The sequence below is a fragment of the Mandrillus leucophaeus genome, unplaced genomic scaffold (genome assembly GCF_000951045.1).
Source record: "Mandrillus leucophaeus isolate KB7577 unplaced genomic scaffold, Mleu.le_1.0 Scaffold680, whole genome shotgun sequence".
Classification (NCBI taxonomy): Eukaryota; Metazoa; Chordata; class Mammalia; order Primates; family Cercopithecidae; genus Mandrillus; species Mandrillus leucophaeus.
In genome coordinates, this window is record NW_012107364.1 from 394,484 (window position 1) to 406,727 (window position 12,244).

At 53.0% G+C, this 12,244-nt stretch overlaps 1 protein-coding gene across 2 annotated transcripts in view; it reads left to right on the forward strand.

Moving 5' to 3' along the window:
- The window catches only part of RAB43 (RAB43, member RAS oncogene family), a 45,806-nt gene extending 34,953 nt beyond the window's left edge, over positions 1 to 10,853 (forward strand). The window contains exons 2-4 of one of the 2 annotated variants that reach the window (XM_012002213.1): positions 3,920 to 4,103; positions 7,115 to 7,513; positions 7,643 to 7,664. In XM_012002213.1, coding sequence (XP_011857603.1) covers positions 3,920 to 4,103; positions 7,115 to 7,365 — 435 coding nt within the window. In that variant the 3' untranslated portion in view covers positions 7,366 to 7,513; positions 7,643 to 7,664. Of the gene's footprint in view, positions 1 to 3,919; positions 4,104 to 7,114 lie in introns of both variants that reach the window. The other variant, XM_012002214.1, reaches the window with a different exon arrangement.
- Positions 10,854 to 12,244: the final 1,391 nt, after the last annotated feature.

Below are 12,244 nucleotides of genomic sequence, written 5' to 3' on the forward strand. Positions count from 1 at the left end.
AAAAAAAAAAAAAAAAAAATCTATATTTTTGTTTGAGACAGTCTTGCTCTGTTATCCAGGCTGGAGTGCAGTAGTGTGATCTGGGCTCACTGCAACCTCTGCCTCCAAGGTTCAAGGGATTCTCGTGCCTCAGCCTCCCAAGTAGCTGGGATTACAGGAGCATACCACAATGCCTAGCTAATTTTTGTATTTTTAGTAGAGATGGAGTTTTACCATGTTGGCCAGGCTGGTCTTCAACTCCTGACCTCAGGTGATCCACTTGCCTTGGCCTCGCAAAGTGCTGGGATTATGGACGTGAAGTACTGCACCCAGCCAGTAATTTTAATAATAATAAATAGTTTAATAAAACATTTTTTAATGTTTTAAGAAATAATTTTCATTTATTTCCTTAAATCCCCTATTCGTCCACTCATTATGATGATATTTTTCTTTAATTATTTAAACATACTTTCCTTGTAATTTTCTGAACATATTTAAAATCACTGCTTTAAAGTCTCCCTACTAAATGCAATATCTGGGCCATTTTGGCATCAGTGTCAGTAGATTGCTTTTTCCCTATCTGTGGTTCATATTTTCCTCTATTTTTTACATGTTTAGGAATTTTCAATAGTATATGGGAATTGTGGTTGATAACTTAACGAGACTCTGGATTCTGTTATCTTCTTTAGAAGAGTGTTGATTCTTGTCCTAGTAGTCAGTTCAGTTACTGGCAGATCACCTTGAAGTTGTTTGTTTAGGCTTTTTTTTTTTTTTTTTTTTTTGTTAGGGTGGATATGTGGAAAGACTAAGGTGTTTCTGAGCCTCTCTAATGTGGCAGAACTCAACCTCCAAACCCAAGGCTTATGTTGGTTAGGGCAGGTCTATAGAGGCCTTTCTTTAGGCATGGTCCTCACCCATGGTGACATTCTGATATCTCAGCTCATATATGGGGCACTGATGAGACACTAATGAGGCCTCTTCACTGTGTCTGGCTTGGAACTTCAGCATCCCCTGGCACTCCTGAACCTCTATCTCTGGTCTGTTCTCAACTCTGGAAGGGGCACTCTCTGGTCAAGAGCTCACTGGGACACCTCACATAGACTTTTGGGCTCCCCCTACATATGTCTTCTCATTTCATCACATAATCTACTCCAGACCCTGATATCTGCCTCCTTAGTTCAGTGGGACCACTGTGCTCTGCTTTGATTCTATCCCCATGGTCAGGAAACTCCCAGGTAGAGCATCACGATGATCATGAGGTGCCTTTCATGAGTTTTTCCTCTTTTAGGGGTTATGGTCTCATGCTGCTTGTCTACATTCCAAAAACGACAGCCTCATATATTTTCTCCAGTCCTGTGGTGTGTGTGGAGGGAGGGCTACTCTGCCACCAGTGATGCTGCCATGGTTGGAAGCTGCTCCAGGAGCCCTCTCACCAGCTCCAGGTTGGCTGATGTCTAGGCTGCTGCTCAGGTATTATCTTGGGGTCTATCTGTCTTTCCATCATCCTGGCATCTCCCTTTGCCCCCCTTTCAGTTGAACTTTCTGTTTTCTGGATCCCACATTTTCTTATTTTTTGTTGACTTCTTTAGGTAGAGGAACTTTCAGTCACTCCCTGAGGAAGGGTGGCAGGAACGTGAATTTTTCGAGGACTGTATGTCTGGGAATGCCTTTATTAAACTTCACACTTGACTGCTGGTTGGTTGGGCAGAGAATTCTAGGTTGGAAATAATTTTTCTCCTCATTTTAAGGCATTTTTTCATTGGCTGTCTAATGCCAGCCACATGGGTCTTTTGTATTCTTTCTTCTTGCCTGTCGTTCTGGAATTTCCGCCCATGGATGCAGTGTGGTCTGCTCTGCTCCATTGTGTGTGTGTGCCTGGTGGGCCCCAGTCAATTCTGGATACTTTTCTTGAAATACTTGATTTCCTCTCCTTGATTTTATTGTTCTCTTTTTCTGAAACTCTGATTATCCTGCTCTCCAAGCCTGGTTCTTAATTTTCTTTTTTGTTTTTGAGACGGTCTCACTCACTCTGTCATCCAGGCTGGTGTGCAGTGGCGCCATCTCGGCTTACTGGAACCTCTGACTCCCAGGTTCAAGCAGTTCTCCTGCCTCAACCTTCCCAAGCTGGGATTACAGGTGTGCACCACCACACTCGGTTAACTTTTTTATTTTTAGTAGAGATGGGGTTTCACCATGTTGGCCAGGCTGGTCTCGAACTCTTGATCTCAGGTGATCCTTCTGCCTCGGCCTCCCAAAGTGCTGGGATTACAAGCATGAGCCACCGCGCCTGGCTCACAATTTTATTTTCTTTCTTTTCCATTTCTTGGTATTTTTTCTCTACTTTGGAGGGATTTCTTCAACTTTGTCTTCCAACCCTGATCTTGCATTTTTCATGTATGTTATCATATTTTTAATTGAGCTCTTTTTTCTTTCTGAATGCCCCTCACCAAAAAAGATAGTATTCTTTTCTTATTCCGTGAGTCTTTCCCTATTTCTGAAACACTGATGATTGAGGACTTTGCCTCTGTGTTGTTTCTTCTGTGTTGCATTTTTGCTGTTGTTTGGCTGGTGTCTTTCATGTTATGTGTGGAGACGAGTTATCTCCACACCAGAGGTTATCTGGATCCCAGACTTGTGTGGTGCACACATAAACCTTGCACGTCACCCCATGTTGCCATGCGTGAGCTGCTAGACGCATGAACTATGGAACATAGGCCTGGTTTTCTTGGAGCCATTTACTGAGGAGTAAATGGGACAACTCAGAAAAGAGGGGTCGTATTTGGCACATTGTGGCCCAGAGCTTTCACTCTCAGACTTCTCTGTGTTGGGGCTGGGGAAATGGTGGTCACCTCCACAGTGCTAGGGACAGAGGCCCTGCCTTCAGGAACTGTCTGGGCCTCTGTGGCCTTTCCCCACCCCAGACAGACCTTGAGAGGAAGACTTTTCTCATATACCTTGAGAACTAGGTAAAGAGGCACCCCGAGTGTTTGTGCCTGCAAAGGGGGCTGATGGACCTGCAGCTCAGCATACGCCACAAGCTGGGTGTCTGTCTTCAGAGAGCCACAAAAACCTGTGATTGGTGGGGCAGAGAAGGCACAGCCAATCTCTGAGGCATTTGGTCACCGAGAGCCCTGGCATATGCACCTTGGCTGGTGATCTCCCGGAGTAGCACCACAGACCTCTGCCCCTGCCTGGCCTGGTATCCATCCTGCCAGACTCTGCTTCTAAAAGATGCTAGGGAAGCTCCTCCCGCCCACGGGCACCTCTCCTCCACAGCCCACGTCTGGTGGGAGGTGGGGCAGAGTAGGTGTTAAATGAAGATATGGGTGGAAAAAGCCCCCAAGCTCCTTGCTTTGGCCAAGCTGGGTCAGCTCATGGGAACTGCCTTGTACTCAAAGGCCCCACGGGAGGACTCTGCCCATTGCCACCACCAGTCACCTTTCCCACAGCCCTCATCACTAGGCTGTAGAGTCCTGAGGGAACCCTAATGCTGGAGGAGCCTCACACGTAGCTGGATACATGATGCTCTTGCAGGGGAGGGGACCTGGCCTTGTGCGCTGCTGGCCGCGCAGTACACCTGGAGCCAGCTTTCCAGCCGCCGGCCGCTTGAGCACTGGTGGTTCTGTGTTCCCAGCAGTGGGCCCAGTGCTAAGGGGAGAGGGGCACACGGAGGGGCACACAGAGGACCTGGGCCAGCTCAGAGTACGCCCCTTCCTCCACTATTCCCCGAGGACCCTGGAGGGCCAGAACGGGCTGCTCACCTTCCCTTTGCTTCCCCGGTTTTCCAACAAGGTTGAGCCACTGAGTTGCTTTCTAAGGGCTCAGAAGGCCTCCTAGCCCAGTGGAACCACAGCTCTGGGTGTGGGTCTGTGGAGTCACTCTGCCTGTCCCCATGTTCAGCCTGTGCCACTGGGTTCACTGAGGAACCCTATTTCTTTAGCTGCAGATCTGGGACACGGCTGGCCAGGAGCGGTTCCGCACCATCACCCAGAGCTACTACCGCAGTGCCAATGGGGCCATCCTCGCCTACGACATCACCAAGAGGAGCTCCTTCCTGTCAGTGCCTCACTGGATTGAGGATGTGAGGAAGTACGCGGGCTCCAACATTGTGCAGCTGCTGATTGGTGAGTTGGGGGTTCCTCGGGACCACAAATCCCATCACTCTGCCTGTCCTTGCCTCCCTCTGCATTTTAAACACAGGGTAACCCTGAGTCCAGAGGGAGTCCCAGCCAGAGTTTGAGCCATGGTTTTGCAAATCCTGATCCCGCTAATCACTTAGAAAGTTATATTCAAGGCTGGGCGCGGTGGCTCACGCCTGTAATCCTAGCACTTTGGGAGGCCAAGGCAGGTGGATCACAAAGTCAGGAGATCAAGACCATCCTGACTAACATGGTGAAACCCCGTCTCAACTAAAAAATTAGCCGGGCGTGGTGGCGGGCGCCTGTAGTCCCAGCTACTGAGGCAGGAGAATGGCGTGAACCTGGGAGGCGGAGCTTGCAGTGAGCCGAGATAGCGCCACTGCACTCCAGCCTGGGCGACAGAGCAAGACTCTGTCTCAAAAAGAAAAAAAAAAAAAAAAAGATAGAAAGTTATATTCAACATTGGAATTAGAGGAAAGAAGAAAGAGAGCTGAAGTTTGCTCTGCAGTTCTTCACATGTGTCAAGGTTTAGCTCTTGTATCCTGGCTTCTCCTCATTTGACAGGGCCTGGGGTGAGGCTCAGAAAAGTGGAGTGATTTTATCCGCGTCCGCTGTGAGCATACACATGTAGGCTTTGAGTTTGCTTCTGCTGACCTCAAGCTTCTGACTTTCTCTGTTGTGCCACACACAGAGCAGGGACACCTGATGGCTTCTGTGCCTCAGAATCCCACAGAAGGCTTCTTCAAGTGCAGCTGCAGGGCCTCACCTCCAGAGCATCTGATCCAGGCGGGCTGGTTGGGGCGCATGAATGTGTATTTCTAACAAATTCCCAGGTGACACCCAGCTTGCTGGTCCAAGGACCCCACTTTGAGAACTACTGCTGTGAAGGATGCTGTTTACCTTTGTTTTCCTTCTATACAACCTTCCCAGACCTGGACTGGAGAAGCTCTTTAGCTCTTATGTTATCCCTGGGGTCCTTACCACAGCAGGTTGATAGAATCTCACTCAGTGACCCAGGGTGGAGTGCCGTGGTGTGATCTTGGTTCTGCAAGATCTGCAAAGCCACTGCAACCTCCACAAAGCCACTGCAACCTCTGTCTCCCCGGTTCAAGCGGTTCTCCTGCTTCAGCCTCCCGAGTAGCTGGGCCAACAGGTTGATTCTTCTGACTCAGATGTACAGACAGGGCCTGGACCTGACTCTAGTTGGGAAGAGGGTGGTGCCTGCTTCCATGTGGCCTGTCTTCCATAGCCTGTTCAGACTGGGACATGGAGCGCTTGGCAGGAACAGAGTTTTCCCCACCTGGCCTAACCATTTCTCTCCCCTTTTTTTTGCCGGGGTAGGGGACGGAGTCTCGCTCTGATGCCAGGCTGGAGTGCAGTGGCATGATCTTGGCTCACTGCAACTTCCACCTCCCGGGTTCAAGCGATTCTCCTGCCTCAGCCTCCTGAGTAGCTGGGACTACAGGCACACACCACCACACCTGGCTACCAATTCCCTTTTATCCAGGACATTTCTGGAAAACATTCCTGCCTGGCATGGAAATTTTATATTTTTAGTAGAGATGGGGTTTCACCATGTTGACCATGATGGTCTCGATCTCCTGACCTCATGATCCGCCCGCCTCTGCCTCCCAAAGTGCTGGGACAGGCGTGAGCCGCCATGCCTGGCCTATAGAACATTTTATACAGCTATGAAGATAGTATTTTTTGTATTTATTTATACATACATATATACATACATATATTTTTAGAGATGCAGTCCTGCTATGTTGCCCAGGCTGATCCTTGAACTCCTGGCCTTAAGCAATCCTCCTGCCTCAACCTCCAAGTAGTTGGAATTACAGGTGTCAGCCACTATATCTGGCTTGGAATAGAATAATAATGAGCCCCCAGGTACCCATTACCCTGCTTCAGCAATCAGTAACTCAAGTCCAGCCTCCTCTCATCTGTACAATGTCACCTCCCCTTCCTCATATTGAGACAAATGCACATCAAACCATTTCACCTGGCAGTATTCCAGCATGAACCTACAAAATATGTAAACACTTAAAAAAAACCGTCAATATTATTTTCTCATCTAAAAATACTGACATTTCCTTAATAATATCAAATAGCCAGTCTGTATTCAGATTGATAATTGCTCATAAAATTCATAGGTGTTTTATTTTTTCCAGTTTGTTGAGATCAGGATCCAAATAAGTTTCACACTTTGAAATTGGTTGCTATATCAATTAAGGTTGCCAAGGAAATTTTAGATCCTTTTAGACTCCTTTTTTTCTTTGAGATGGAGTTTTGGTCTTATTGCCCAGGCTGGAGTACAGTGGTGCAACCTCGGCTCACTGCAACCTCCATCTGCCCGGTTCAAGTGATTGCCCTGCCTCAGGCACCCGAGTAGCTGGGATTACAGGCCCTCGCCACCATGCCTGGCTAATTTTTTCTATTTTTTTTAAGTAGAGAAGGGGTTTCATCTTGTTGGCCAGACTGGTCTTGAACTTCCAACCTCAGGTGATCCACCCACCTCGGCCTTCCCAAATGCTGGGATCACAGGCGTGAGCCACTGCCCCCGGCCCAGACTCTTTTTTTTTTTGTTTTCCTTATAACCACATTACAAAACTGAGACTTCTAAAAAGTTATTCTAGAAATTGGGTCAAGGAACAATTTAACAACTTATTTGGAACATAATGAAGTCATCTCATACCTTCTAGGAGGAGCTGGGTAAATTGAGATGGGGTCTCCCTGTGTTGCCCAGGCTGGTCTTGAATTCTTGGGCTCAAGCTATCCCCCTGCCTTAGCTTCCCAAAGTGTTGGGATTACAGGCGTGAGCCACTGCACCCGGCCTAAAAATGGTTTTTTAAAGAAAGGTAGATGACCGTGCCAGGGTGTCCATTTGTAGTGGTGGAGGGGAGTGGCGTGGGGCTGCCAGCATGGCCCTCCCAGGTGGGACTGGGCTTGCCCAGCCCCCGTGGCCTCATGCTGCCCCTGGCTTTCCTCTGCAGGGAACAAGTCAGACCTCAGCGAGCTTCGGGAGGTCTCCCTGGCCGAGGCACAGAGCCTGGCTGAGCACTATGACATCCTGTGTGCCATTGAGACATCTGCCAAGGACTCGAGCAACGTGGAGGAGGCCTTCCTGAGGGTGGCCACGGAGCTCATCATGCGGCATGGGGGCCCACTGTTCAGCGAGAAGAGCCCCGACCACATCCAGCTGAACAGCAAGGACATTGGAGAAGGCTGGGGCTGCGGGTGCTGACCGGGGGCCGGGCCGGCAAGCTGGGGGCTCCCCACCTCCTTGCTCTCCCCGGCCTGCCAAGCCCAGCCCTCCAGAGCCAGCCCCCCTGGGCACCGGTCACTAGAGCAGCCGGGTGAAGTTCTGGAGCTCTGCATCCTGTGGTCTGGCTGCAGGATGGAGGCTCTCCTTGAGGAAGGGGAAGCAGGATACCCTCACAGGCCACCCTGCCAGCCAGCAGCTGGCCCTCCACAATCTTCACATTCCAGGACTGGCCTGAACCCGCCAGTGTGGGCCACAGTAGGAGGGGTGGGTGGTCCTCCCTGTCCCATGCCTGATGGCTCTGACTGTTTCCTCTCATGGGTTTGCTTAACCTGTGGCAGCAGGTTGCTGCTTTCCAGGGATGTGCCCAGTGTCCTGGGTTCTTCTGGTCATCCTGGGGCTCTGCACAGAGCAGCAGAGCAAGAGCCATGAGACCCACAGACTCAGTGCCTGAGCGCAGCTCCAGAGAAGCCCCAGCCCCTTCCAGGTGGGGAACCTGCTTCCTGCCTTCACTGCCCCCCGCAGCACTCACAGACGTCTCCCTGGGGCCTGGCTCACTGCCTCATCAGGACCTCTGAGTTTTCTGGCTCTCCGTGTAGCTTCTCATTTTCATCGGCACAGCATGGGGTCACGGCCCACAGCTAGGTGGGGACTGTCTGCTGGCTCGGGGCCCAGTGTTTTGCCACTCAGGTTGCAAAAGTAGCGAATCCTTCAATGCCAGCACTCAAAAGTTTGGCGGGTGGGGGAATGAGATGGGAAAGTGGACATTTAAGGTCCAAGTAGAAGCTTGCATGCTTGCATCCTTGAGGCTCAGGGATGAGAGGGCACTGCAAGGCACCCAGCCTTACCCCACAAGCAGAAATCCTGCCAGCTGAGCGTGGGTCCTAGTCTAGTTTATAGAATCGAGTCTCCCAGACAAGAAAGGAGAGGGGCTAGCGGTCCTTATCCTGGCCCATTTTATTCCCTGGGCCCTTAACTGCCTCATCCTGAGCTGGGTGCCAAGGTTAGAAGGCAAAAGTGGGGTGGGGGGATCTGGGAAGCAGCATTGTCCTCTGGGCCTGTGGCTCAGAGGTATCACAGTGACAAGAGAGCCAGGGCTAGGACTGGAGGGGCCAGGTGATCTTCCCTAGCCAATCCCAGTCCGTCTGTGTCAGCCCAGCTCTGCCTCACAGCCTACTTAGCACGGGTGCCCCCAGAAATAAGCAGCTCTTGGACCCACGAGCAGGGCTGCATCGGGGCGTGGTCTAGCTCCCAGGCCAGGCCAGGCAGGGCTCAGTGTAGTCCCTGGGCCAGTGAGAGGCCTCCCCCATGCCTCCCTGCCCTCTGCACTAAACACTTTCCCAGCAGGCCTGGCTGAGGGCAAGAGTAGGCTTTACAGCAGTGCCACAGTGACCCAAGAGGCAGGGTTGGGGCTCCGACGGGTTCCCCCACTGAGACTGAGACAAGCAAGGGCTTGATGGTGGTGGTGGAGCCAGCATATCACCTGCCAGGCTTCCTTTTGGGCAGGGAGGCTACCTGTGGAATGCTGAGCCTGGTTCTGCAAGGGAGGAAGGCTGCCAGGAGCTTGGGGGCTGGCACCTGCACTGAGGGGAGTCTGGGTGCATCAGATTGGGGGACACCAGAGGTGAGGCTGCCTGGTTTCCCTCCTCAGCAGCTTTGCTTGTGGCAGGGGCGAGAGTGGAGCTGAGTGGGGTCTGGGTTCTGCCCCTGCACCTCCACTGCAGTGCCTGTGCTCTGCTTGCAGGGCAGACAGTGCCTGGCACTGAGGGGTGCCCTCAGACTCCACTGGGACTGGATATGTCATGGGCAGTGCCTTCCTCCAGCCTCACAACCTTTCTGCTGGGGCTGATGTTTCTGGGGTCACATGGTCAGGAGGGGCTGAGCTGGTCTTTCACCGCAGGCCCACACTGGAAGAGAAGTCGCATGAAGCCTGTCCTTGCAGAGCCCCTCTGTTTTGGGGGGAATGGAGCATGCATGGGGTCTTGGGAGCAAAGGCCTGGGACTCCCTGTCTGAATTTCAGCCCCAGTTCCAGGGCAAGTCCCAGCCATCTGAGCATAGTTACTGGTACTGCCCACCACCACCCACTGCCCACCTCTGAAAAGCCCGGCTCTCCTACTCTGCTTCCAGGCGGGGGCCTCACAGTTGGGGCTGTTACCTTCCTCAGGGCTTAGGGAGGGAGGGAGGGAGGACATGGACAGGGCTCTCCACCCTGGCTCCTTCACAGGGATGGTAGCTGACCGGTGATGGGTTCATTTGTCACCTTGGGACTGTGAGCCACCTCCATTTCTCACCCCCCAGGCAGGAGCAGCCTCACTCCAAGGGCTTGGCCTGGAAAGGCAAACGCACCTGGGACTCCACGTTCCTTCCCCTGCTGCCACTGTGCGCCCGTCCCTCCACCCCAGAAGCCCTGATGTCTCATTTGGGCACCTTGCTGTCCTCTGGGCTTCTCTGCCCAGGTCACCCCTTGGCAGGCCTGGGCCCTCAGGATGTTTCAAAGGCCCCACAGCTCTGCCTGGCATCCTGTCCCTGGAGCACCTCTGTCCTGTCTGGGCCAACCTGGTCTCCCTGCCCCATGCCCTCCCCTGGCTCTTACCAACCTGCCCTTTTATTCATGCCATTTGGGGTCACAGATGGCCTAGCTGGACACAGCTCCTAGAACTGGCCCCACCCTGGGGCCTTGCCCCTAGTACCCCTTGGCAGGAGCAACCCACCCCATAGTCGAGGTTCCCCTACCCCTGGGTCCTGGGCTGAAGCCATTTCCTACCCAGAAGCGTTCCCACCCTCTCTCAGGCACAAAAGCCGGTCAGGGGCTCAGGGCCTGTACCCGGGGTTGCAGGGGCTCCTGCCCCGCTGTATCCCACCGGGAGGGGTCCCCACTGCCCTTCCGGTCCTTAAAACGGCTGGGAGAGAAGATGGGGAAGTGTGTGAGACAAAACAAAACCGGCTTGTTTCCTCCCCTTGGCAGGCAGGCTAAGCTCTCCCGGCAGCCCAGGCTCTGGGGCGGGAGAACAGTGTCATCTCTTCCTTTGTTGATAAATTGCCAAAGAGTGGGAGCAGGTAGGGTCAGGGGCCGGAGTGCAGGGGAGGGGGCAGGGGTGGAGGTGACTGGGGGGGGAAGCAGAGGGAGGTGGGCTGCGGCCTGGGTGGGGCCAGTGTGATGCTGACTTAAGGAGCTGGAGGGTTCCTAATACGCATTGCATTCAGTTTATCTTCCCTAAGAGGCTGTTGGAGTTGGGGCCTCCTCCAGCAGGGACCCTCTGACCCCTGCAGGGCCTGGACTTGGAGTGAACAGGGCTTCAGGCAGCCCAAGTATTCTATTTGCATTTGGTAATTTTTCATGTCACCTATTTATGAACATATAAATCTTTATACCAAATCTATTTTTTAAAACATGGAAAAGTTGCCTTTATGGAAACTTGGCAGAGCCAGTGTACACATTCCTAAACCATTAAACAGATTTCTATAACAAGCCACTGCGCCCAGGACTGGTTCTCTCATCTTTGAGCCCAGAGGCAGCCCAGGTGGCCACGTACCTCAACTAGTCTCCAGGCCCGGGGTGGCAGACATGCTGCCCCCTGCCAGTCTGCTGCCCAGAGCCCTGCGAGACATTCCCTCTGTCCCTAAACCCCTAGGGGACCCCCTGAGCAAGAAGCAGTCGGTGCCTGAGGGGCAGGGGAAGCTTGGGCTGGGTCTCTTCTCTGCCAGGGACACCCCAGGTTCCTCCCATTGGGCTTGTATTGGAGAGGGCTCAAGGTTCTCCCCACCCCTGGATCCTGGGCTGAAGACATTTCCTACAGAGAAGTGTTCCCACCCCGTCTCAGACACAAACGCCAGTGTCAGGGGCTTAGGGCCTATGCCTGGGGGTTGGGGGGCTCTGACCTGTTATTCCGAGTTAGGACCTAAGAACACTCCTGTGATGTGACCAGTGCGGAGATGTTACCAGGCACACAGTGGATGCTCAGGTTAGGTAAGTTCCTGAATCAAGTCTCTGGCACCGGGAAGCCCATGAAATCCATAGCCCGCCCACCAGTATAATCAGGGGTCTATTCCTGGTCACTCAAATAAGGGGTTCTCTGTTGAAAGGGACTCTCAAACAGCAGGGCTGCTGGTCGGTCACCCTGAGGAAGAAGAGGGGGGCCTGGCAGTGCTGCACCCCCTTGCCAAGCCTGACTCAGACAAACTGACACGATGGGGCTCAGAGCAGACTGCCATTGAAACCCAGGTGCGCCCTGACTGTCCTGTGGCACTGGGCAGGTCATTTCCCCTCTCTGGGCCTTGGTTTCCTCAAACATGGGATCCGATTCCCTGTCCCATTTGCATCCCGGGGAACCCTGAAGAGACCCCAGGAGGGGAGTGCTTTCTGCACTGAAAGCCTGGAACAGGGCACTGGAAGAGGAAGGCCCAGAGCCCTGGCTCTCAAGACAGGCCTGGCTCCAGGCAACTGCCATCCTTCCCAGGGAGAAGGAAGGCCTGATGTCTGAATTCCCCATTCTCTTCTGAATGCCAGGAAGCACCTAAGTGCACGTGTGCCCCGTGGAAGACAAACCCATAACCAGGTCTGTCCGAGCCCGGTCACCCCCACACTTCGCAGAGGCTCAGGCCAGGGTCAGTCTGTCCCTAGGGCCCTCTAAGGCCTCTGCCCAAACCACAGGACTGCCCAGACCCCAGAGCAAACTCAGACAGCACAGGTCACTCCTTGACTTCAAAGTATAAAAGCTGAGTCTGGGGCCCAGAGGGTCTTGCTCAAAGCCCCCACGATGATCACTCCTGAGCCCCCACCTGCAGACCCAAGCTGGGTGCTGGGTCCCAGAGGTGAATCTGCCTTGCTCCCTCCAAGGGCTCCCAAAGCTCCAACCCGGA